The sequence below is a fragment of the Alternaria burnsii genome, assembly GCF_013036055.1.
Source record: "Alternaria burnsii strain CBS107.38 chromosome Unknown 731, whole genome shotgun sequence".
Classification (NCBI taxonomy): Eukaryota; Fungi; Ascomycota; class Dothideomycetes; order Pleosporales; family Pleosporaceae; genus Alternaria; species Alternaria burnsii.
In genome coordinates this window covers 634,592-658,190 of record NW_024066115.1, presented here as the reverse complement: position 1 = coordinate 658,190, position 23,599 = coordinate 634,592, and the positions used below count along the sequence as shown (strand labels likewise).

The window sequence follows — 23,599 nt, the reverse complement described above, 5'->3', positions numbered from 1 at the left end:
TTGAAACTCCATTGTTTGCAAATTCAGTACATCTGCACCTCGACCAAACATCTCCTTACGCCCCCATCGCTACCATCTCCTAATCCTTCAAACTCCATTTCATAAGCCACACATCCTCTCTGTGCACAAGCCTCCCTGAATCCATCCACACTACCTCCAACACCAAAGTAAACTCTCTTCGCCGCCACCATGGTCTTGCCTGTCTTGACCCGCCCCATCAGCGCAACGATCGCATCCGTGAACGCTGTAAGCGAAGCCGGCGAGTAGATCGTCTCGGAACCAAGGATGAAAGTATTCAAGTCTGGTGACGAAGGAATCATCTCCAGAAGCGCATCGATCGGTGTCCAAGATCCGGAAATAAATGTCATGATAATCCCAGTCTCGTTGATTACCCTCTTGAAAGCAGAGAGAATCTCGGGAGTGATGTACAACTCGCCATTCTCCTCTTGTTCCAACAGCGGGTTTCCAGTTTCGGAGAACAGCGTTTGACTATCTCCAGCACTCAGTGTACCCACCCATGTCAAGAGTAGATTGGGGAGAGTGACGAGTCGCATGACATCGGCGTTATAATCTGTCAGCGTGAAGTAAATTCCAAGTTGATTCTTCACTGCGTATTGGAATAAGAGAAGAGAAGGGAGCGCGGAGCCACAGCCCATTTCGATAACGTGTCCAACCCGCATCAGGTCATCGAGGTCCTTCCGCGGACCACGATCCAAGAGGTAGCGGACAAGATCGAGACTGCATTCCCAAGTCTTGTAGCCGCCTTCATAGACGTTTTGGCGGAGGTCCGAGTCCTTGGTGTAAGTGTTAGCTTAGATGAGTCTATGATGGGAATTTTGGTGGGAAAGTGAAACGTACATCGAGACCTGTTAGGGGCGTCTGAGAAGATCCATCATCTTCGGCCATGAGCTGAAGGCGGACATCGAAGAGCTCGCGGCGTGGAAGGCGCGCTGTGAAGCCTTTGGGACTTGTTATGCTGACAGTTGAGTAGGAAAGCTTGTCTGGCAGGGTTGATAGCTGTGGTATGTCAGTTCGGTACCTAGGTACTCAGCAATGTCAACGACATTTCAAGAAGGGAAGGGATGTCAGGAGTTTCAGAATGAGAAATCATTATGCGTATGCACTTGCATTACACAAGCACCAAAAGCGCACACTTACCAGTTCATCTAGATCATGTGTCTTTGCCGGAATCGGTGGTGGCACATCACTGTCCGTGGTTGCTGGCTGCTGTGCTTGGTCTTGCACATCGTTTGGATCTTCTTCTATATCGTCACCCGAGAAGCCAAAACTGAAGGCCATTATGGGATACTGAACTGGGGTTGAATCAGGTTAGACCGGTATGCGAGGCGTTAGTATGTTGGATGGTGGGGCTACTTTCATGTGAAAGATAATTTCAGGCTTATCGATAAGACATGTGAGGTGCACGGGTGAATGTAAGCCGTCTAAATGTACTTCCATCTTGAGTTGTCACTATGGAGGCTGACTTGATCATTACGTTTGTTTTGAATGCAACGATTGGACGCGATGGTCAAGAAAAGTGCAGTAATCTCCGTTAACCTTTCTCATAATCCTTCGTAGGCCATAGGAAGACGCAGGCTGGTTGGCGAATCCATGTCTTTACTGGTGAACAGCAAAGTAGGGATGTTCCAACACTGTGCCCTCGCCTCGCAACTTCAGTCCATGTCTTCTTCGTTCTGCATCTGTATGCCTACTCCTTCTTCACCTCACTCGCATTACCGTTCTCCTCTTCATTGGCAGCCTGCCTGTCCTCGGCCAGCGTTCTCTCCATTTGTCTAGCGCACGCCTCCATAGTCTCCTTGTCCAACTCCCACCCTGTTGTATCAATCCCCTTTGCCTTGGCGTCGGCGATGATTTGTTGTCGCTCCACAATCTTCTCGCGCATAAGCTTGATTGCGCCTCCCAGCACGACTGCCTCGCTTCGCCCTTGCCCCTCTAGACCGGGTACTATTGAGGCAAGTCGGTCGAAGCCTTCTCTTATGGCTTCGCGTCGCTTCTGCTCAGAGCGGATGTGGTTCTCCTTCTTTTGAGCTTCGGTGAGGCGGGGCCGGTCGGCAGCGTTTGTGGGACTCTGCGACTCCGGCATGACAGTGTGTAGGTAGTTGTACAAGTATATCGTCTAATGCGAACGACGAGTCTACTGGGATCGTGGATTGGCTCGAGTGGTACGAGTCGATTTGGCGGATATAGATGCGCGTGATAATTGTTTGAGCTGTGTTTATCTTGCTGAAGTTTGAAGTTAGGTTCCGGTTCACAGGCTGCGATTCACGATTGCTGTGGTGTAGTAAAAGATATCAGGCGCTCAGGGTTCCTGCCCTTCATGTGAATGGGCCGACGAGTGCCGAGCTTGAAGGCATACTATCGGCAGCACCACCATATGCAAATGACACCGAGCAGCAAGAGAAGGCTGTGGTAGCAGGCGCGATGGGAATGTCGTGTGTGCTGTGCAGCGCAGCGTGTGGTGCGCTACCGATGGGCGCACAGAGTGAAGCGGAGGCTCTTCATACTTGACATGTGCCTGGCGAGAGTGGGCGGACAACGGCGTCGCTGCTAGTAAAACCACCATGTCCATGGCAGAGAGGTCGACATGGCGCTGCGAAACAAGAAACTCGCGGCTAATTAAAGCGTTGTTTCAAGGTGGCCGGGCCCCAGTCAGCGGATATGAGGCTCCTGGCTCCCTGCACAGCAACAACGTGTGACGCACTCCGGTGGATCTTCCGCGCCACCAGGAGCCCCGTCGGCCACGACGCGACGCCCAAAGATTACCGCCGATTGTAGCAACCCTCGGTGAAGCGTGCAAAAGAAGCCCTGGGGTGAATTGCAGAGTCGACGCGTGCCAGGAGAGACGACAAGAGAAGGCACGACCCCGCTAGGACATCCCACTGGGCAGCTGCAGCCCGGGAGCGTGCACTACACCACCACCACCGCCTTGATATGCGCCCAACCACAGCCAAACTCGTCCACCCACGCCATTGAACCCTCCCACCTGCTCCACCATGGACGGCACCCGGGGGAGCAATCGCCGCATCAACAGCCTCCAAGCACAGGACCGCCTGCGACGACACAGCTCGGCCAACGCCCGTGGGAAGCGCCCCGTCACCGCCCAAGATGCCTATCTCTATGCTCTGCGTGCAGCATACCTCGCATACCTCCTCCAGCCCCGACAGAAGCGAGTGCAGCATGTTCCTGCAGCGCCCAAGCATATACAGCGCTCATCGACCTCGATCAACGACCTCATGAAGGACTTCTCCCTCATACGGGACTCCAAGAGCACGCGCTTCCCCCGCGACTTCATGGCCGCGCTCGACAAGCGGATAACAAAGGTGCTCATGGGCCAGGAACGCATGCCCGAGTTTCAGGATGCCACGGTCAAGCGGACGTTTGCTGTCTTCTTGAACGCCTTCAAGGACCCGTCTTTCAGGAAGAACATGGACAAGGACAGGAGAGTAGAGGACCTGCTCCTGATCTTCTACTCCAACGCTACAAAAGAACTACAAAAGGGCAAGGCGCCAGGAGATGAGGGCTGGAAGCTCATGGTAGATCGACACGTCGCTCTATTCCTGCGTCTTGTCAGTTCCACCCTCAGGGACCATGACTGGCAAAAGGACCGACCAGAACTCGCGCATCGGCTGGCCACCATGGAGAAGAAGCTCCTCGTACACGACCAAGATTTGGCGGCAGAGAACCAGCGCAACGGCGGACAAGGTGGCACAACAGTCGAAGTCGAAGTTCCACGCAGCTACGAAGTCAAGGACATGCCACTCGTCTTGGTCGTGTCGCGTATCTTCGCCGTCGGATACTCCGACGTGCAGGCCGACATCAACCGCTACAAGGCCGTGTGGACAGAAAAGGCTGCTTTGCAGGATCTCAAGACATACCAAGCCCACCTCAGTCTCATGACGAAAAAGACGCTGAACAGTGATGACTTCGATACTGACGAGGCGTACGAGGCATGGAAGAATCAAGAGGTACCGGATCTCTCACAGATGATATTGGCCATCATTCAGTCAAATCCCGAGCTCGCAAAGAGCTCCCCCGGATCTGTGCCACAATTCAAGCCGAAGGCGTCTTTGGACCCGGGCTACTCAGATGCTTCGCGCCAAGGGTCTTTGTCTTCCGAGAACGGCTCCTCGTATGTCATTGACCAACCTGTAGATATGAGTGGGCTCAACATCAACGACGACCCTAATGATAGCTCATCCTACACCTTCATACCTTCAGATCCACGTGCCACTTACCGTGCGATACTGAATGAAGCACTGACGTATGACCTTGCGGACACTGAACTCGAGCCAACTGAAGCTACGAGCGAGAACCCATCCGTCAAACTCCTATCGAAGCAGTCGGCAGAACTCCTGAACGAGATTGCTCTCCGATGGAGGATACCTCAATTCTCCCGCCTCGTTTTGTTCCTAGATGTCATCAGAGACAAATACATCAACCAAGACATCAGTCTCGACACGCTCGACGCTGCCTTCAATTATGTCAAAGAGCCGCCGCCAACAGACAAGAAGTCACATCGAATGAGTCACGTTCCGGTGCAGGAATCCTTGTTCGATCGAACGAAATGGACGATCCAGGACTATACTCTCAACCAGCAAATTCTGTCAACATTGCACGATTGCTTGCTGCGAGAGTTGTACGAGCTGATGATGCATGTGTACGATACCAAACCGCCTGCACTTGGGCCGGTCATGTATATCCTAGAGTCACACATTTACGACGACCCCACGTTCCCTGGCACTGAAGAAGACATGGATCAGTTTACCGAGCAATTACGCCAAGGTCTGAGGGAGAAGGCCGGTGATGTGTATCGGGAGCTTCTTGCCAAGCACATTCCAGACACAAAAGAAGAATGGGAGTTCTATCACGTCATTGAACTTGGTCGCGCCGTGGTCAAGCTCTGCGAGCGGATACAGAAGCGTTATCGCAAGAACCCAGAAGTCATGGGGGCTAGTCCCATGATGTGTCTGGTCGAGAAGATGTTTCCTTCGTACGCCGCAGATGCGCGAGACCTAGTCGCTCGAATCATGGACGTTGCGCAAAGCAAAGAAGAAGACGTACCTGTGCAGGATGGGTTCGACTTGTATAAAGAGCTCGTTGAAATCCGCCGCATACACAGCGATGCTCTGCCAAACAAAAATTTCGCTTTCAGTATCGAGGAACAGCTACAGGATTTTGTATGGCGATGGATTCAAATGACGGACCAGAACCTGATTGGGTGGGTTGATAACGCGTTCAAGGCGGACCAGTTCCAGATCGAGTCTCAGAACCCCATTCCTTCCGACGACGAGCGCCATAGCGTATCGGTTGTGGACGTCTTCCGATCCTTCAACCAGAGCATCGAGCAAATTGTTTCCTTGAACTGGGATAATGATGTTCAGTACGCCAAATTCATGACTGCTGTCTCCAAGTCAATCGGCGTCGCACTCGCAAGATACTGCGAGCTTGTGGAACAGAAGTTTGCTAAAGAGATGGATCGACTTACACCCGAACAAGAGGCGGCCGCCCGTCAAACCAAATCTGAAAAGTGGCTGTCGACAGTCAAGGACTTCTACAGTCAAAAGGAGAAAGTCGAGCCCTTCCAGTTCTACCCTGAGGTAAGTCACCCACTACATGGCGTGGTCAATGCTTACATGTTTAGTCACTTGTCAAACTCAACAATATTGAGTATGCGATGCAGCAGTTAGACAAGCTCGAGCGCGAGATCGGCGTCGATGCCTGCGCTGAGGTCATTCAAAAGCACTCACCACCACCAACGCAACGCGCTCGAAACAATAACTTTGTCTTCACTATTAAGATCATCGAGGCTGAAGATCTGAAAGCATGTGATATGAATGGACTTAGCGATCCATATGTTGTACTTGGTGATGAGTACCAAAAGCGCTTGGCAAAGACTCGTGTGATCTACCGCAACTTGAACCCACGTTGGGACGAGACGATTGACATCACGACTAACGGCCCGCTCAATGTTGTTGCGACAATTTGGGACTGGGACGCTATGGGCGATCATGACTGCGTTGGTCGGACATCTCTCAAGCTCGATCCATCACATTTTCGCGACTACATGCCCCGTGAATACTGGCTTGATTTGGATACCCAGGGTCGTCTGTTACTACGTGTGAGCATGGAAGGAGAGCGAGACGATATCCAATTCTACTTCGGCAAGTCGTTCAGAACACTTAAGAGGACTGAGCGTGACATGACACGGAAGATCACGGACAAGGTAGGCATATTGCCATCGTTTCAGATGGGTTGAGCTAACAAAGACAGCTTTCTTCTTTCATCGGTTATAAGCTTTCTCGCCGATCACTTGATGCTCTGCTAAACAAAGGAGTAGCATCGAAGGTAACGAACTATCTTGGCAACTTCAGAACAGCCCGACCTATGTCGGTCATCCAAGCTCAGGGTCCCACGCAGCAAGATGTTACCGAAGCCCTTGGTCCTCTCTTCGTCTACTTCGACGAGAACTTTGCCATCATGAAGCAGACATTGACAGATGCTGCAATGATCATGGTCATGACAAGACTCTGGAAAGAAGCGCTTGCAACGATAGAGTCGCTACTCGTACCTCCTCTATCTGACAAGCTGTCACAGCAGCGCCCATTGACACAGCAAGAGCTCGATATCGTCTTCAAGTGGCTGAAGATGCTGTTCGACTTCTTCCATGCTGTGGACGAGGATGGTAACGTCGAAGGTGTGCCGATGGACGTTCTTAAATCGCCCAAGTACCATGAGCTTCAGAACCTCAACTTCTTCTACTTCGAACCTACCGAGGATCTTATTCGCACGTCCGAATCAATGGCCGCTGCCAGCGCAAGGCGACAGCAAGAACAGTCACAACGTCTTAATCGCATGTCAGCACCGCCTGCTATGGGTCACCAATTCGGTGGCGCGGCAGGACTTGTCGGAATGCCAACTAGGAAACACAAGACCATTATGTTATCGAGGAACCTGGGTACAATGAAGAAGGCCAAGGAGGAGAAAAGAAAGGAAGCACAAGCTGAGCCTAATGACGACATGATTCTGAGGATATTGAGAATGAGGCCTGAGGCGGAGCGATACCTCAAGGACAGAAGCAGGCAAAAGGCATGTGTCACCCCGTCGTTGTCCGAACTTGCATTCGCTAACGCACAACAGGAACGCCTCGCTGCTGCGCAGGCCGCAGAAATGATCGTCCGACAGAGTCTCAACGCTGGTGGTGGTCGCATGACGGGCGGTATGGGCCCACGCCGATGAAAGAAACCTACCATTCTTGTCACATGTCACTGTTTTGGTGTTTGTTTCTCCTTTCGATACCTCTGCATCATTGTGCGTTGTTCGGGCGTTGGGGGCATACTTAGCTAATGTGTTATCGGTGGCATCCGGACTTCATGGAATGTACAGCGAGGCGTCTATGTGGGCTTTCGCAGATATGGGATGACATGAAGTAGGATAGTTAGATAGATGATGTCTATGATGTTTACGTAGGCAGGTGCGCCGCTCGTCATCGTGAATGACCTATGTATGCTAACTCCAACGACCCTTCCGGGTCAGTGTTGACTGAGCCAAGCATCAGTGGGCCATCGATCTTTGATACTCTAATCCATAGATGATCTAAATCTTCTGAAAATTCCATGGACGTAGCATAAGGAAAGACGGCCTTCATCAGTTTTTCGTGCTGGAGTCTCGCCAGCTCGTCTGAGTACGCTCAGGACTGCTCTTAGGCATTAACTGTGGGATATACCCGTGTAAATGCATCATCATCCTATGTTGGATACCGGATGTTGCTTTCGTGTCTTCCTTCCGTGTAAATAAGAACACGCTGTCTCGGCTCTCTATACCTTCCCTTTCGAATTCTCTAGTACAGTTCTACATATACCTGTCTGGCAATAGGTTTCTTCACCTTCACTTGGCCGTTTGCACTTGCCAAGGCAACCCCACTTTAACGCTTGTTGGACTTATGTTTTCCATTGCGACTTCGTCTTCTCCCTCGCTACCTCAGTACCCTCATGCATGCCTCCATCAACACTGCATCTATAATTGAAGTGCGATGTCGAGCTCGCATTTACCCTGTAGCGACCCCTATATTTACCCTAGAACACGGGGTGCCCCCGAGATCGTGTCACTGGAAGTAGGGAGTGGTAGCGATACCGAAGTGCTCGAAGCGCCTCTAAGGTGCCTGCGCCTTATATCATACTACTTCAATGATCAGTAAGTTTGTATCATCGTGTCATTCAGCACTTCATTGTGGGAGCATCCACTGCACTATCACACATGTTTAACCAAACAAAAGTACACTGACGTACCCCAGTCTACACGGAACATCAGAGTTTTTCATCGTTCCCAATAGCTCGCCCAGTCTCTTCCGCATCTTTCTGAAATTCCTCGAAACCGGTAACCTCTATCGTCTGGACTCAGATGAGACGACGAACCGACGTTTCTCTTTCGGCACACTGATCGACATTTTTGAATTCGCGAAAGACTTTGAGATCGATACACTTCGCAACGCAGCCTTGAACGAGTTCTTCCTCCGCATTTTCGACAATCCAGATCGACTGCCGTACAAGTATATCTCAGATATATACGAGGCCACCAGCTCGGACTCATCTCTTCGAAGTCTCATCGTCGATGTCATCGTGTATATTGGAACGAAGCAGGAAATGAAAGAATGGAAGGATGACCTCCCAAAAGAATTCATGATGAATTGCTTGACCGCCGCAAACGAGGATGAGATTGTGCCGTTCTCGGGAGACCGGTCCGAAGTCGAAGTCATGGAATGGCTGAACGAGATGAAAGGGAAGCTGTGTTACTTGTTCCACGTTCACGACCTCGAGCCGGAGCCGGAATCGCCTCAAATGAGAACTTTCGTAAAGAACAGGAAATCGAGGTTGGGGAAAAGGGCGAGAAGGAGGCAGGAGGAGGAGAGAGCTCGCGAAGACTCAGATGAAGAGGGAGAGATAGACACAGAGAGACAAAAGTTAGCTGATGATGACGCTGCCGAGAGAATGAGGTACCTGATGGAACCTTTGCCTGCCAGGGCGAGGTATTAGGTCTCGTCCTGCTACATGTTCTCCTTCCGGATATCTTCAGCCTGCACCACTCAAATTCAGACACGATCAGCCCAGCATACGAGCACACTACTGTTCACCAACATCAACTAGACTAATAAAAGCCCCTTGACAACATGAAGATTGTTTTCGCGACTCTATGCCTTAGTATATACACTGTAAGTAGCTTCCTGTTCTCTCTAGCTATTTCATAGCTTTCATACCGATCTGTACGAGTAGGTCATGATCAACGCAGTTGCGATCCCCGAGAAGAACGGTTCCTACACGAGTCTCACTACCTGATGGTCCGTCGACGATCTGGTCCTCGTCAACATGACGGTGTATGATCCACGATGTCCTGGCGTCACATTCACAGGTGATGCAAAATCTGTGTACCAACAGATGGGATGTTCGAGACCCGGCGATTTTCCTGATCTTTTCGAACCTTTTGAAGCGCGCTCACTGGCAAAGGGGTCTACTGTAGGTCTTAATGTTTCGCCCATCTCCTATTTGCGACATATGCTAATGTCATGGAATAGCTAAAATGTAATTATGAAACGGATATCTTAGGCCCTAAGTCCTGTAATAATAACCTCGGTTACCTGAGGGTACTCAACCGTGCAAACTGCTGTGTGAATGGCGGGTTGGGAGCATGTGCACGAGCAGCCTGCTCAAATACATGCGGGGATTTTTTGTGTAACAAGGTATGTTGAATCCCTTACTTGTTCGGGCTCCTTCTCATGACTCTTCCAGACAAATAGCCAATTCTGTGCTTCTTGTCGGGATATCGCGACCGATCTACAATATATGAAGGACCACTGTGAGCATGCTAAAGTTGCCACGGCTAGTGGCGCAAGAGACTTTGACACGCACTTCGTTGGACAGAGTGGTACCAATGCTTGTCGAAGCGTGACTACAGCAACTGCTTCTGAACGTTTGAAGCTTTCCCCAGATCTACGACGGTCTAGGGAATATGTACTTATTCTATAGGAATTAAACAAAGCGAACGTCTGCTTGCTCACAAAGGAAGCGGTGTTACGTCTATTTGGTCCCCTTTAATTACTATTACTCTTCCATGGCTTATAACTTGCGCTCAGGTTACTCGTAAGTGACGGCCGGCCCACCAGGCAATTCATCAAGCCATCCATCGACCGGCTCTTTCACAGCTTGCGGCACCCCACACTTTGTCGACACATCAGCACTCTGGGTCGTCAGTCCCGTACAGGTGTTTCCAAAGCAGCGTTGATCCATAGCTTTTTGCAGCGCGCCGTCTTTCCAGCCAAAGACATAGTCGCCATGTTGGCCATAGCCAGTTCTATAGTGTTTTTAGCATCGTTCTCTCTACTATCTTCGCAGATCACTCACGCGTCACCCATGCTATACACGAAAGGCTGTGAGCCGTCATCAGGCCAGAGAGCCGCATCATTGAAAGGGGTGGTGTCCCACATGACTTCGTACATGAGTTGTGGCATATGTATGGGGTGTGTCTCTGGGCAGGGACCGTTGGACTCGAAGGAGCCAGTTGTTGGGTAAGCGACGTGGTCTTTGTGGTTGGGGGAATCGAGGTTCTTGCCATCCCAGCATCTATGTTCAACATCAGCATCGAAAACAAGGATACGTAGGAAGGATGAACGAACGTTGGAAACGTAATAGTCGTTCGAATTCCACCACCACACATCTTTGGTGGCAGTCCCGCAGTATCGAATTCTCCAATACATGGCGCGCCACCGAAAGGATCCTGTTCTTTGTTCGTAAAGCACCGATGGCAAAGCTGCTTTTGTTGTCCCTCCTGGACTCTCAATCCTGGATCACCAACCAACATCCTAAAGCCTTTGGGGAAAGCTGTGACGGTGCTCTTTCCATCGTATGGCGGAATGTAGTACACTGTAACGCCTTCTCTACCCTGAAGGCCCAAATTAACCATCTGAGGGACACGCTGGAAAGTACCGTTGCGCGCTTTGAAGTATAGGTTTGCGGTCCAATAGTTTGAGAGGTCTTCAGCGAAATCGCAGGTTGTGCATGTGGCTTCCGTACTGGGGTCCAGGTCAAGCGGTGGCATAGAGACATTGAAGGCATTTCCACCTACAATTTGGTCTAAATGACGGTATGCCAGGTTAGTCAGGATTCGTGTAGAGCTCGCACGTGGATGCTGCTTACGCATGTGTGCTGAGGGTGCAACGCCAGGCTGAACAAGTGGGTCGATGCGATCGTAAACTAGTTGAGAGCACTGGAAGCGCAGCATTGCAGCTGTCGCAAATTGGCGCGCTTTGAGGTCATGAGCTGGCGAAGCTGCGACATTGTTGAAGAAAGTGGCGAGTGCAAGCCCAAGTGAAGGCCAGTACATGGTGACGATCAAACACTGTAAATAACTTAAAAAACTGCGGATAACAAAAACGTAAAATGTAGATATGGAAGTTCAGATGCGTACTTTTGTACCGCATATGCCTACCGATATATAAGGGGTAACGTCCATAGCAAGGTCTCCACATGGAACCCACCCCACATCATCTTCACGGTTCGCCATGTCGGGTAGTTTCGTCGAAGGATTGTGGCCTGTAGAAGGTTCCAAATTCAACTGCCGTACATGAGCATGTTGATTGCTTGTATACAATATGGGAATCGACCAATCAGATCCTGGCAAACATCCTAGCGAACACCCGACAGAGCGAACACCAAGCAAGGATGAAAAGACACGCAACGAATAGAGTGCTGAGCTCCTTTGGATCCTTGGGGTCAAGTGTGGGATACATGGGGCCCATGTGCTTATACTAGTGGTTTGCTGTAACGCTATGAGGTCCTGGGATGGGGCGAGACATTCCTGGCTTCGCATGTGCCACGACCCACTATACGGGACCCATTGCAGAGGACTCGCGGTCAAATTTTAGGAGTCTGTTGTGATAAGCTGTTTCCTAGTCCTCAAGTAAGCAGTACACCGAACCAGAAAAAAACAGTAATAGACCATCACTTGAATCCAGACAGTGACGTAAAGCATCATCAGCATGTCTAGGATGGTAAGTGGGTATTGAATTGACATAGAGAATCCCATTTGTATATATCTGCTAAACCTGCATACAATTTACCAGCCCTCACCGGGCTTCCTTGCCTGTACCCAGTCAGCGATAGTCCTCGACTTCTCAACATAAACTTACCAGCAATGCGCCCTTTCCACCCAGCTCAGCCTCCAGACCGTCTGGGTATGTCTTGGGAGCACTGAGCTTGTCGGGGTACACGGTGCCAACAGCTGCGCAAAGTCCAAAGACGGTAGCGATGAATGTGCCCATCAGGACGAAACCCCATTGGGGACTGAAGTGGTTGTAGTCGTGCAGGGCTAGTACGCCGAGGATATCGTTGTCCTCGTGGCAAGGCTCGCCATAGTTGCGGCGCTCTTGCTTGTCCCAGTAATCACCGTATGGGTCGCGGTTTCCTCGCTTCTCAGCAGGAGGGTTGATGTAGCCGCCATTCTATCACTATCAGCATTACGCCCTTCATTCCTTGCATATAATGCGGAGGCGTACTTGGTTTGGGTCAGCAAGCTCGACGGCGCTCTTCTCGGCATCGGTAAGGGCGGTTCGGATCTGGGTGAATTGGGGTCGTGGGCGTGCTACGGCGGGGACAATGGCTCGAGCCAGCGGGCGGGCCGCTACAATGCGCCTGGGAAGCATACTAGAGTGCAGTGAGTACCTCTGCGATATAGGTGCTCGGCGTCTGCTTACGTTGTGGCGCTATTCCGGGGGTTGGTGGATATGAGTATTGGTGTGTCGTTCGCGATGAGCTCAGTTGCGGCACCCCGGTAATGCTTGGCGGAGAAGTGGGTCCAACTGCTCTGCGTACTACCACAATCGGTCATGAATATGTAACACGAAAGGCGTCTACGCGACCGAAGAGCCTGATGTCTGCCTGAGAGAATTTGCGGAGACTTTAGACAGCCACAATCACAGCATCCAGAAGTGTAGATACTACCATCTTGTTGTATTTCACGTCGAGGGGATAGCATGCGCGCCCGTGCCGGTACTTAGCGTGTGATCCCTACCAAACATTATCGCCGGCTCTGTTTTTAACATCTCACGACATCGACACATTACAGCATCATCCCAACGCGAACAGATATTTAAAATCTGACCCCTTCACCGCTATCAGCACGCGTCAGGCTATTTTGCGACTCCGAATTTGAGCTGATATATGTCGATTTGGCCGCGCGCCGGGTGGTCTCCAGGCTCCCCAGGCCGCCTCTTTCGCCCTTCCTGAATGGAAGAAGTTACCGCCGCGGATCGCGACATCGACTCCATTCCACCACGCGACTCGATCGACGCCCACGACGCATCCGACAGCACACAAAATGGAGACAGCATTGAGATTGATAGCGCAACTGTGATCAAGGACGAGCATCAGCTGGCGCCAGTAAATGGCGATGATGGTGGCGTCATTGAGCGTCCGGCAAAGCGGCGGAAACTCGAAGATGCCACACCGCGTCGCTCAGCATCACGCGCCGTATCGCCGCCCTGGAAGTCTTTCGTGGCTGATGGACCCACGACTGTGTTCGAGAATGGCGTCAGAAAGTCGTCGCGTGTAAACAAGGACACTGCACCGCCGACGCCAGAGCCTGTAAAGCGGAATTCACGACCGGCTACTAAGACAACGCAAACGAATGGCACCCCTAAGCATGGTGTCAAGCGGGAGTCGCGCAATGGCTCAGGGCCCATGTCTGTTCCGAAAGGAAAGACGCCGTCCACTATCACGAAGAAGGCTTCTGCACAGTCCTGGGTAACCCCGGCGCGCAAATCTGAGCGCCAGAGGAAGCCATCTGGACTTGCTACAACATCCCCAGTCACATCGCCAGCACTTCAAAATGGGTCACCCGAAGGCACGCGCAAGCGGGTCGGACGCTCTCGGAGGGGCGCTGAGGCGCCCACTGACGATCTAGGTGACGAACCCGTGGACGACGCCGAAACCAATGGACATGACCCTTATGCCGGCCTTTATGGATCCCCTGACGACTCGAATCCCGCAATGCCTGCCCCTCGTCTTCGCCTGCGACTGCGAAAGCCCGACCCTCCGAATCGACATCCCGCACATGCCCCGCCCAAATCAGAGTACGCATCCCTCGAAGAGTGGTTAGGGCAGGACGACCCACTAGACGGCGAAGAGGCGCTCAGGATAACACAAGAGAAGGCTGAGGAGGAGGCCGAGCGTCGCTTGCAGATCGTCGAAGCTGCTGAGCATGGAGTCTTGAGCCAGACACGATGTAGTGTGTATGCACCTGAAGCAGCCCCAGAACCGCCTCCACAGTATGGTCATTGGGATCACGTGGTGACGCATGCTCTACACTTCGGCAAGCTGCTGAAAGAAGAAAAGGTGGCACATCGGCGGACGGCCAAGATCCTAGCTAGGGAAGCATATGACTTCTGGAAGAACAAGTTCAAGCGCAAGAGCCAAGACGAGATTGAACAAGAAGAGACTGAGCGACAGGTGACAAGGTATAAGCAGCTTGTGAAAGATGTCAAGGACGCGTGGGGCTTGGTCAAGGTTGAGATTGATAAAGAGCGTGTGGCCAAATACGAAGAGGAGCAGTTGCAGCTCGGACACAAGGCTATGGATGACATGTTCAACCAGGCACAAGAGATTCTGGGTGGCCGTAATGCGGGCGATGGCGCATCTTCCCTGGTCAGCGAAGACCGCGATTTCGATGAGATGGAATCTGAAAGCGGGGTGTCGCACGCCTCAGAACAACAACACGACGACGACATTATGTCTTCCAGCTCCGATAGCGAACAAGAAAACGAACAGGATGAAGATGCGAACCTCACAGCCGAACAGTTACGCGAGAAATATGGACAACTTCCCGATATTCCAGAGAGTAGCTCCGAAGCTGAAGCGAACTCAGAAGATGACGACGATGAGCAGGCTGATGCGGAAGAGGGTACTCCCGCGCCAACGCCAGACCCTGATCTTGAAGACGAAGATACCAGTGAACCCCCCGAAAATACTTTCCAACATACCAACGGCTTCAATGACAACGAAGAAGATGAGGAGAAGAAAAAGCCAGGTTACATCGACCCTGCTACTATCGAACTTGATCAGGTTGATGATGCTTTGCTAGATTCTGAAGACGACAAGGGCTCAGAATCCGGTAGCGAAGCTTGGTCCAGCAACGAAGGCTCGGGAAGTGACGACGATGGTGAAGAAGCAGGCGAATCGGAAGATGACGATGATCAAGAGAGCGAGGAACAAGAACTGGGCATGATGGGCTTTTTGGCACCTAAAGACATCAAGAAACTGAAAGAGGCTGCCAAGACCACGATTGACGACATGAAATCAGAAGAATCGTCCCCCCAAATAGAACAGCCAAACGGTCATGCTCCGTCGCCTGCGGAAACCACTGAAGAGAAGCCTCGTATGAACGGCCATGATTCCGTCGCTGAGGTAGATGAGCCACATGTCAATGGGGACACTGCAGCACAGCCGGCTCCTTCCATCGAGATTGCTGAGTCAACTCCAATGGAAGATGTAGTACGATCCAAGAGTGCTTCTAGATCTCGGCACACGTCTTCTCCACCAAGAACCGAGGTGCCGTTCTTGCTACGCGGTACCCTCCGCGAGTACCAACACGACGGACTAGATTGGCTAGCGAATCTATACGAGTCTGATACTAACGGTATCCTCGCAGACGAGATGGGCCTAGGAAAAACTATACAGACGATCTCGCTCCTTGCATACCTTGCTGTTCGTCGCGAAATATGGGGTCCGCATCTAGTCGTAGTGCCCACCAGCGTCATGCTCAATTGGGAGATGGAGTTTAAGAAGTTCTTGCCAGGCTTCAAGATCTTGACGTACTATGGCGACATCAACGAGCGAAAACGAAAACGCTCGGGCTGGCGCAACACTGGAAAGGACATGTACAATGTTGTCATTACTTCGTACCAACTCATCCTCCAGGATGCAGCAGCATTCAAGATGCGGCCCTGGCGCTACCTGGTGCTCGACGAAGCCCATAACATCAAGAATTTTAAATCACAACGATGGCAGACCATGCTTAACCTTCGGACAGAGCGGCGGCTCCTGTTGACCGGTACGCCTTTGCAGAACAATATCGACGAGCTTTGGTCGTTGCTGTATTTCTTGATGCCAGCTGGATTTGCTGGAGAGGGTCGCATCGCGGGTCTAGAAGAATTCACGCTAGCGTTGAAGAATCCTACGTCCCAGATTCTCGACCAGGGAAGACAACAACTCGACGCAGAAGCGCAGAAGGTGGTCAAACGGCTCCATGAAGTACTTCGGCCATATTTGCTTCGACGACTGAAGTCGGAGGTTGAGAAGCAAATGCCTGGAAAATATGAGCATGTTGTCTACTGTAAGCTTTCTAAGCGGCAACGACAGCTTTATGACGGATTCATGGGCCGTGCTTCGACCAAGGAGATCTTGTCCTCCGGAAACTACATGTCGATTATCAATTGCTTAATGTCATTACGAAAAGTCTGCAATCACCCCGACCTGTTCGAAACGCGAGCTATTGTAACGTCCATGGCTATGCCCAAGTCAGTTGCCGCTCAGTACGAGATCAAGGACTTCCTCATTCGGAAGCGCTTGCAAGAGGGCATGGAAGACAAGCAAGTAAACTTAGACGCTCTGAATCTGGTATTTGCGCGACGGGAACAGACTCAATTAGGCCATGCTCGACGTACCTATCCTATTCGTGCCACCCGGCCTCTAGAAGACTTGATTGAGCGCCAAACACGGCGCATCAACAAACTGACCGACAAGGGTACCTCCCCACTACAATCGACCATGGCAGCCATGGCCAAGCGAGAGCAAGTGGCTGTTCGAGACCATCTGCAAACTTGTCTCAATCTCACTCGCGCTCGTACCCAGTTTATGCCTATATACGGAAAGGACATTGTTGAGGCGGTCACCGTTGATTGGCATGATTTCACGTTCGGGGCTATCACAGAAGGAAAGAAGGTACCTAAGCCGCTCCTGTACCGAACGCACCACACTCCGCATCCAAATTATCATGGCTTTAGCCAGGCGCAAATGCAACCGAAGCAAGAGGAGGCAATCCATTACGACATTGTTCGCCAACACCATGGCCTTCTCGGCTTCAGATCACCACGCTCCCATCGTGTGTTGTCACACTGGCACGATCAACAAATTACACACTTCCACGACATGATCCCTACATTGGAACAGCGTGCTGAGGCCATGGAGCCTCTCATCACTCGCTTCACATGTGTTACACCTGCTGTTGCAGCGGAAGAGCTTGCTCCTCTGACCTTGTCCAGACGCGGTGTTCAGCTAATCCAATCGTCAGAGGCAGCACATGAAAAAGACCCCTTCCATGCTTCACGCATTAGACAATCCATCGCCTTCCCAGACAAACGTCTTCTTCAATACGACTGTGGCAAGCTTCAGCGTCTTGCAACGCTACTACGGGATCTGCAAGCTGGTGGTCACCGTGCGCTCATCTTCACGCAGATGACAAAGGTTCTCGATATCCTCGAACAGTTCCTCAATATCCATGGGTACCGTTATCTACGTCTTGACGGATCTACCAAGATCGAACAGCGCCAAATCCTTACAGACCGCTTCAATACCGACCCTCGCATTCTATGCTTTATCCTGTCATCCCGATCTGGTGGTCTCGGTATCAATCTCACAGGTGCTGATAGCGTCATCTTCTATGACCTTGACTGGAACCCTGCAATGGACAAGCAATGTCAAGATCGAGCCCATCGTATCGGCCAAACACGCGACGTACACATCTACAAGTTCGTCAGCGAATACACCATCGAAGCCAACATCCTCCGGAAGTCCAATCAAAAACGTCTTCTCGACGACGTCATTATTCAAAAGGGTGACTTCACCACAGACACGTTCAATAAGGTTACCTGGCGCGACGCGCTTGATGAGAATATGGGCATCGACACTACCGATGAAGCTGGTGCAGCCATGGAACGTGTGCTCGGCGAGAAGATTGGACTCCTTGGCGACGCACGTGTAATGGGCAATGTAGAAGATACGGAAGATCGTACTGCAGCTTCCATTGCGCAAAAGGAGATTGTGGATGAAATTCAGGAAGATCAAGTCGACTTCAACGAGAGCCTTAACGCTACGAGGGCTGTCTCTGAAGCCGCAGCTACCACTAAAGCGGACGAGGATCTGGATGTTGACGGCAATGAAAAGGAACGGAGACATGTCGATGAATACATGCTGAGCTTGTACCGAGAGGAATATGGCAAAGAACCATACAGACCGCCAACGGACAGGCAGAAGAGGAATCGGAAGGGGCAGGATCCTCATGTACGGCATCGAAAGAAGAAATACTAGTAGACGGCCTTTGATTTTTAGCGAGCGTATTGAAGCGTAAAAATGTATTAATAGTTGTACAATCGTAGTAGCATTTGCATGGTCTGGCGTTTCCTCAACAGAGAGGAAGAGCAATAAGATAACTGTACATTCGCGAGAGTCGGATGCTGCCCGCAGATTTTGTTTCTGGTATACGCTGACCACACCAACACCAGAGGTTTACAGACCGGTCAAATGACCAGTGCTGTCACATACGACCATAGGATCTTGAGATCACGGCTTCCCGTTCGCTCAGCCCTAGTTAAGCAAGATACCGGCGGATTAGTGGTCAGGTGGGTGACCACTGGCGAATCCCCGCTGTTGTATGTTTTTGCCCGCTCTCCATTCTTTTTTTGGGTCTTGCACCAAACAAAGATCAATAGCTGAAGCACTCTCAATAGAAGGCCTGTCTAGCTCTCGTTGCAGTAACAGAAATCTATATCTCTCTTTTCTCTACGTTATTAGATAGATGCAGATGTGTCTTGACTGCCACTCTGGACCCCCTCTTCCTGACCACCATCATCTGCATTGATCGCATAGTCTTCCTCTTCTCTTTCTAGATATGGCGAAGGGGCCAGTTCTTGACTCTCTTCGTCGCCTTCTCCATCTTTGGCTTCTACCCACACTCTGTTCAACTCTGCCTCGATCTCCTCTCTCCTCTTTTTCCACTCCTCCACTTTGGCCAGCCTCTCCCTCAGCTCTGCGAGCTCCTTATCCACACTCGATTTCTCAGACTGCGTACCTATGCGTTGGAAGTCCCACTCATCGCCGTGATCACCCATACCAAGAGTCAGTGTGTAATCGTGGTAACGCTTTAGGGATGCGCGGGTAGATATTGTGATTAATGCTAGAACCGATAAGTCAGTCGATGTTATATCGAAGAAAAAAAAAAGAGATGACTAGAGAACGTACTTATTCCCTTCGCCTTTGCGCGTTCGTAGAGCAAGCCCTCCACATCACTACTGACCGCACTTGTTCCTTCGTCCACAAACGCATACCGCGGTTCATGGTAAAGTAATCTTGCAATGCCCATTCTCTGCTTCTCACCACCACTGAAAACGTCTTTCCATACTTTCTTCGTGTCCCAGCCGCCTTCCCTGTCCGGTAGATAGCCAAGTTTCGCCTCTTCGAGGACCTGGGAAAGTTCAAAGTCGCGGCGGCCGGCATCCTTCATGTCGGCATCGGTATGAGGGTAGATGACTTGGTCACGGAGGGTGCCAGTGGAGAGGTAGGGTCGTTGAGGGAGGAACATGATGCCATCTACGCCAATGCTACGCGGACGACTAACAAGACCACGGTATGCGGGCCAGAGACCGGCGACTATGCGTGAGACGGCGCTCTTGCCGCAGCCATTGGGACCAGTGATGAGAAGATGCTCACCGGAATGCACTATAAAGGACAGAGACTCTAGAAGTTCTTCGCCGCCCATTGGATGCAGGGCTGGGGCAACAACTGGAACGTGTTCAAGACGAATTCCGTCAAAACCCTTGTGAACTGTGCCTTGAACGTCAGAGACGGAATAAAGTTCAGGTCGCGTACCGGGCGGAGGATAGTATGCATCTGCGTGAACGCGATGGAGTGTGCTGATCAAAGTATAGACGCGGGATGTATAGCCAGCCAGTTCAGAGAGGTCCTTGATACTATACATCATACGACCGCCAGCGTCTGCAAGAGACAACATAAGTCGCTTGTTCGTGATGAAGTCCTTCATGCGACTTCGCTCGCGGTGTGACTTCTCGCCTCCAGGTAGCTCAGGTGTGCCTCCTGCACCGCCCCATTCAGGCAAGAAGACGGGAAGCGACGTAACGAGGTATCCGAAAGCTGACCATGAGTATTTGAGGACAAAATCTTCGAGCATATTATACCGGATCTTGAGGCTGTAGATGCCTTCCATCCAGTGTTTAAGATCCTTGAAACCACGTTCGAGGAAGTGCTTTTCCATTTCGTCACCACCGTAGAAAGCGACTTCTTCGGCGTTTGCGATGAGACGAGAGTGCAGTGCGCGAAACTCGCCTTCTCTTCGACCTTCGACGGCTTTTAGTTTGCCAAATGGTGGAGAGAGTTTACGTAGCACTGTCGCCGTGAGGAAGTAGTTGCTTAACAAACCAGTCAAAGCCAGAGGTCCCAGAGAACGGTAGAGCTGGTAATTGAAGACGCATAGATCCACAAACGGTTTTCCCAGGCTCGAATACAACGACGCGGCACTCGCGCAGAACAATGTCAGATCTTGCGTGATATACTGGTCTGCTCCAGCTCCTACGCCTCCATCCAGATTCTGGAGCTTGTAGTAGTTCAAGTGGTCATTCAGGTACAAGTCGTGAATGTATCTCGTGAGCCGTGTCCGGAACGCGATGGAAACCTTGCTCTGCAAGAACTTGATCATGGCATTTGTGTACGAGGAAAACGTGCCGACACCCAGCCATTGGACTATACCCCACAAGAAAGCCTTTCCATTGCCCGCGACGAGATCGCGCACAATCTCTCCATCGAGACGCGCTACGACGAGGGAGAGATATGTCCGCAGCATGAGGAAGACGCTATGGCTGACCAAGAGACCCGTCTCCTTGCTGTTCCAACGCGGTATCATGATGTTCAACAGGCTCAGAAACTGGTGTAGGAAGGCCAGATTGAGACCCGGCTTCGTTTGTGGCGGCGGCGCTTGCGGATCGCTCGACGTGGTATCAGCGATGCGGGCTGCGCGTGGGGGCTGGAGGAAAAGTCTACGATGAGCATCGAATGTGGTTTGCTTGGTGGGATGGATGACTACTTTGGACGTCGAGTCGCGGTAGGGAACGTATATTGTCCTGGAGCCGTCTTTGTTCTTGAGTCCGGAGTTCCTCCTCAGCAAGCGTCGGCCAGTCTCTTTCTCTGCGCGCCGGCTCTTGTACCATCGGGTACCTCCATATCCCGCGCCTATGATGGTGAGTAGAAGGGTGATGGTAGTCAGAAGCTTCGTGACCTTCGAAGCGCTGCGGACGCGGGACTTGAGGCGCGTCGCATAATGGTCGTAGAGTGCTAAGAGAGGGTCATGAGGCTGGCGTAAGGTGGACTGGGCGGCCATGGTTGACCGTGTACATCCTCCCTAGGAAGGTTTTCATTTCCCAGCCGTAAAGTCGATGGCAGAGGTCTAGTAATGGTGTACTTGGCTGGCATGTGAGTAAGTGCTATGATGCTGGCTGCGGTTTGAGCCGAGGCATGTGAACGTGCCACGTGCACTGGGGTAATCCGGGGTGTGGCTCCACAGTAGCTCATGAGCACCGCCACTAGTGTTATCTTCATTATGTTCTTGAAGTATATGCTGAGAACAGACCAGAATAAGCTTTACCGATGCTATAGCTTTGGAAACCCAGAATTGTTTGATTATGATTACTATTTATCGAGTCTGACAATTACCAGCCACCTGAAAGCATGATGATTACAATGTGGACGAAAGCCTATAAAGCACCCCCTCATTCAATTCATAACTTCATTCCGTTGGAGCACCTCAACTCGACTGAGAGTTCCTGCTCTCGATGCCTTTGACTGTTTTGTATAGCTCGATCTTCAACCATCTGCCTAGTATATTATACAGATGCTCTGCTTGCTCGCAGGTCGCGCTATTCCCTCCCCAATTAGCTAGTGCCCTGACGAGCTGTCCACAACCTTGTAGCTCAAGCAATATCACCTGTCTTCTATAGTTCTGCTGCTCAAGGTCTTCAAAGTCATAGTGTTGATGCTGAGGTTGATGCACGTACGGATTGAAGCTCTCACCCTTAGTGATGCTCGGCACAGATGGGGTTGGAAAAGCAGGCTGCGAAGAGCGTAAGGACTGGCTGTTGCTCCAACAGAACGACGCTGATACCAAGGTACTAGATTGGACAGGAGGATGTACACCAGCGGCAGTCTGGTACCAGGTTAGAATCTTGGATGTTATGCTTGAGTATAGCATAGCGAGGTGTGGATCTGACGAGCAAGGACAATTAAGAAGCTGCAAAACGTTCCTTATGGCTGATTGAGAAGTCAGGAGAACAGCCTCGAACGGACCCTTGGTAAATGCCGGATGTGTATGCCTGACGTGCCTCAGAGTATCAAGGATTGAGTAGGCCGATGTATAACAGCAATGAAAGTTGTCCATCGAGGAGTTGAAATATGGTGCCATTGCATCATTTGTCCCTGTAGCTTGACTCATCGGGCTATATGGTATGGAGACGGAAGAGACGGAACGTAGATGCTCTGCGTTCTTTGAGCCGGTCGAATAATAGTCCATGGGGTTTATGTCATCGCCGCCTATGTATTCTCTAAGAGCTTGCCAACTAGAGGGGTCAGATTGCGCTGTTTGCTCCTCTGTGAACGGGTCTCGCAAGAGACGGTTTAATTCGATGGTCAATCCTGGTCCTGGTCGAGCTGGTTGTGTTGGTAGAACAGTATTATCAATATGGGTCGTGTCTGAATGAACGTCGCTTGCGTATGATGATTCTGGTACAGTTTCGAACTCGAAGCCTGGAGTGGCTGACAAGCTTGGTGTAGGCGACCAGTCAGAAGCCCAGTTCGAAGCGATTTCTAGATCCGTCTGTTGAAGGGTAGGTTCCGGTTGGAGGCTGGATAAACTGAACTCGCTGCCCCCTGGAGATAGACGCTGCTTCGCGGTTTTGACGAACGGAGTTCCGTCTGCGTTTCTCTTCCTCGTCCGCCCTGGTTTTCCGTGTTTTCTCGAAACACCATATATACATGTCGAGTTGATGACGGAGCATCGTGCACAGATCGGATGCTCTTTGCTGCACTTGACTTTTGACGCAGCGCAAGAATCGCATGAAGCTCTGAGCTTCAGGTTGTTGATTTTCCTAGGTGTGGATGTCTTGGGTGCTGATGTAGGTGAAGACATGTTGAGTGACGTTTTTTTGTTATCGATTATGACTGGTGAACGCCAAAGAAACGGCCGTGATGCAATAGACATTATATTCGACTATGCAGCCTCTTTCGAAGAGTCGGTGTCGAGTAGAGAGTAAGCTGAGCGTTGTACTACCAGCCATGTGTAGCCAAGTCCAGCTCTCGAGCACTCCACCGCCTTTATATATTAACCAGCATCCTACGATACTTGCCTTACCCGGATCCATCACTGTGGTGTAGGTAAGATTTAGATTTTGGATCTGCTGCAGAGACCTACATCGCAGTATTACCATCTGCCATGATTAGCGCACCCGCATGTCTCAGCCCTCATACCCTGCTACCCGTCA

The 23,599-nt window shown here is 51.2% G+C and overlaps 9 protein-coding genes across 9 annotated transcripts; 3 read left to right on the top strand and 6 right to left on the bottom strand.

The window, feature by feature from the left end:
- Positions 1–23: 23 nt before the first annotated feature.
- Positions 24–1,299, bottom strand: GT037_006885 (uncharacterized protein; the record flags this gene model as incomplete). The annotated part of the gene is made up of 3 exons (XM_038931932.1): positions 24–794; positions 859–1,017; positions 1,159–1,299. The coding sequence occupies 3 exons, from the start codon at positions 1,297–1,299 to the stop codon at positions 24–26; spliced, it is 1,071 nt and encodes a 356-aa protein (XP_038785404.1).
- Positions 1,300–1,708: 409 nt separating this feature from the next.
- Positions 1,709–2,104, bottom strand: GT037_006884 (uncharacterized protein; the record flags this gene model as incomplete). The annotated part of the gene is made up of 1 exon (XM_038931931.1): positions 1,709–2,104. The coding sequence occupies one exon, from the start codon at positions 2,102–2,104 to the stop codon at positions 1,709–1,711; it is 396 nt and encodes a 131-aa protein (XP_038785403.1).
- A 910-nt stretch (positions 2,105–3,014) lies between these two features.
- GT037_006883 (uncharacterized protein) lies at positions 3,015–7,257 on the top strand (the record flags this gene model as incomplete). The annotated part of the gene is made up of 3 exons (XM_038931930.1): positions 3,015–5,618; positions 5,663–6,244; positions 6,292–7,257. 3 exons carry the CDS (start codon positions 3,015–3,017, stop codon positions 7,255–7,257), a joined length of 4,152 nt encoding a protein of 1,383 aa, XP_038785402.1.
- A 793-nt stretch (positions 7,258–8,050) lies between these two features.
- On the top strand, positions 8,051–9,050 carry GT037_006882 (uncharacterized protein; the record flags this gene model as incomplete). Its single annotated transcript, XM_038931929.1, has 2 exons — positions 8,051–8,211; positions 8,312–9,050. The coding sequence occupies 2 exons, from the start codon at positions 8,051–8,053 to the stop codon at positions 9,048–9,050; spliced, it is 900 nt and encodes a 299-aa protein (XP_038785401.1).
- A 1,095-nt stretch (positions 9,051–10,145) lies between these two features.
- GT037_006881 (uncharacterized protein) lies at positions 10,146–11,391 on the bottom strand (the record flags this gene model as incomplete). Its single annotated transcript, XM_038931928.1, has 4 exons — positions 10,146–10,362; positions 10,413–10,631; positions 10,685–11,141; positions 11,205–11,391. 4 exons carry the CDS (start codon positions 11,389–11,391, stop codon positions 10,146–10,148), a joined length of 1,080 nt encoding a protein of 359 aa, XP_038785400.1.
- Positions 11,392–12,123: 732 nt separating this feature from the next.
- Positions 12,124–12,894, bottom strand: GT037_006880 (nadh:ubiquinone oxidoreductase subunit; the record flags this gene model as incomplete). The annotated part of the gene is made up of 4 exons (XM_038931927.1): positions 12,124–12,150; positions 12,197–12,508; positions 12,563–12,710; positions 12,761–12,894. The coding sequence occupies 4 exons, from the start codon at positions 12,892–12,894 to the stop codon at positions 12,124–12,126; spliced, it is 621 nt and encodes a 206-aa protein (XP_038785399.1).
- A 398-nt stretch (positions 12,895–13,292) lies between these two features.
- GT037_006879 (helicase swr1) lies at positions 13,293–18,368 on the top strand (the record flags this gene model as incomplete). The annotated part of the gene is made up of 1 exon (XM_038931926.1): positions 13,293–18,368. One exon carries the CDS (start codon positions 13,293–13,295, stop codon positions 18,366–18,368), a length of 5,076 nt encoding a protein of 1,691 aa, XP_038785398.1.
- Positions 18,369–18,847: 479 nt separating this feature from the next.
- On the bottom strand, positions 18,848–21,447 carry GT037_006878 (uncharacterized protein; the record flags this gene model as incomplete). The annotated part of the gene is made up of 2 exons (XM_038931925.1): positions 18,848–19,233; positions 19,299–21,447. The coding sequence occupies 2 exons, from the start codon at positions 21,445–21,447 to the stop codon at positions 18,848–18,850; spliced, it is 2,535 nt and encodes an 844-aa protein (XP_038785397.1).
- A 423-nt stretch (positions 21,448–21,870) lies between these two features.
- On the bottom strand, positions 21,871–23,247 carry GT037_006877 (uncharacterized protein; the record flags this gene model as incomplete). Its single annotated transcript, XM_038931924.1, has 1 exon — positions 21,871–23,247. One exon carries the CDS (start codon positions 23,245–23,247, stop codon positions 21,871–21,873), a length of 1,377 nt encoding a protein of 458 aa, XP_038785396.1.
- Between the last annotated feature and the right edge of the window lie 352 nt (positions 23,248–23,599).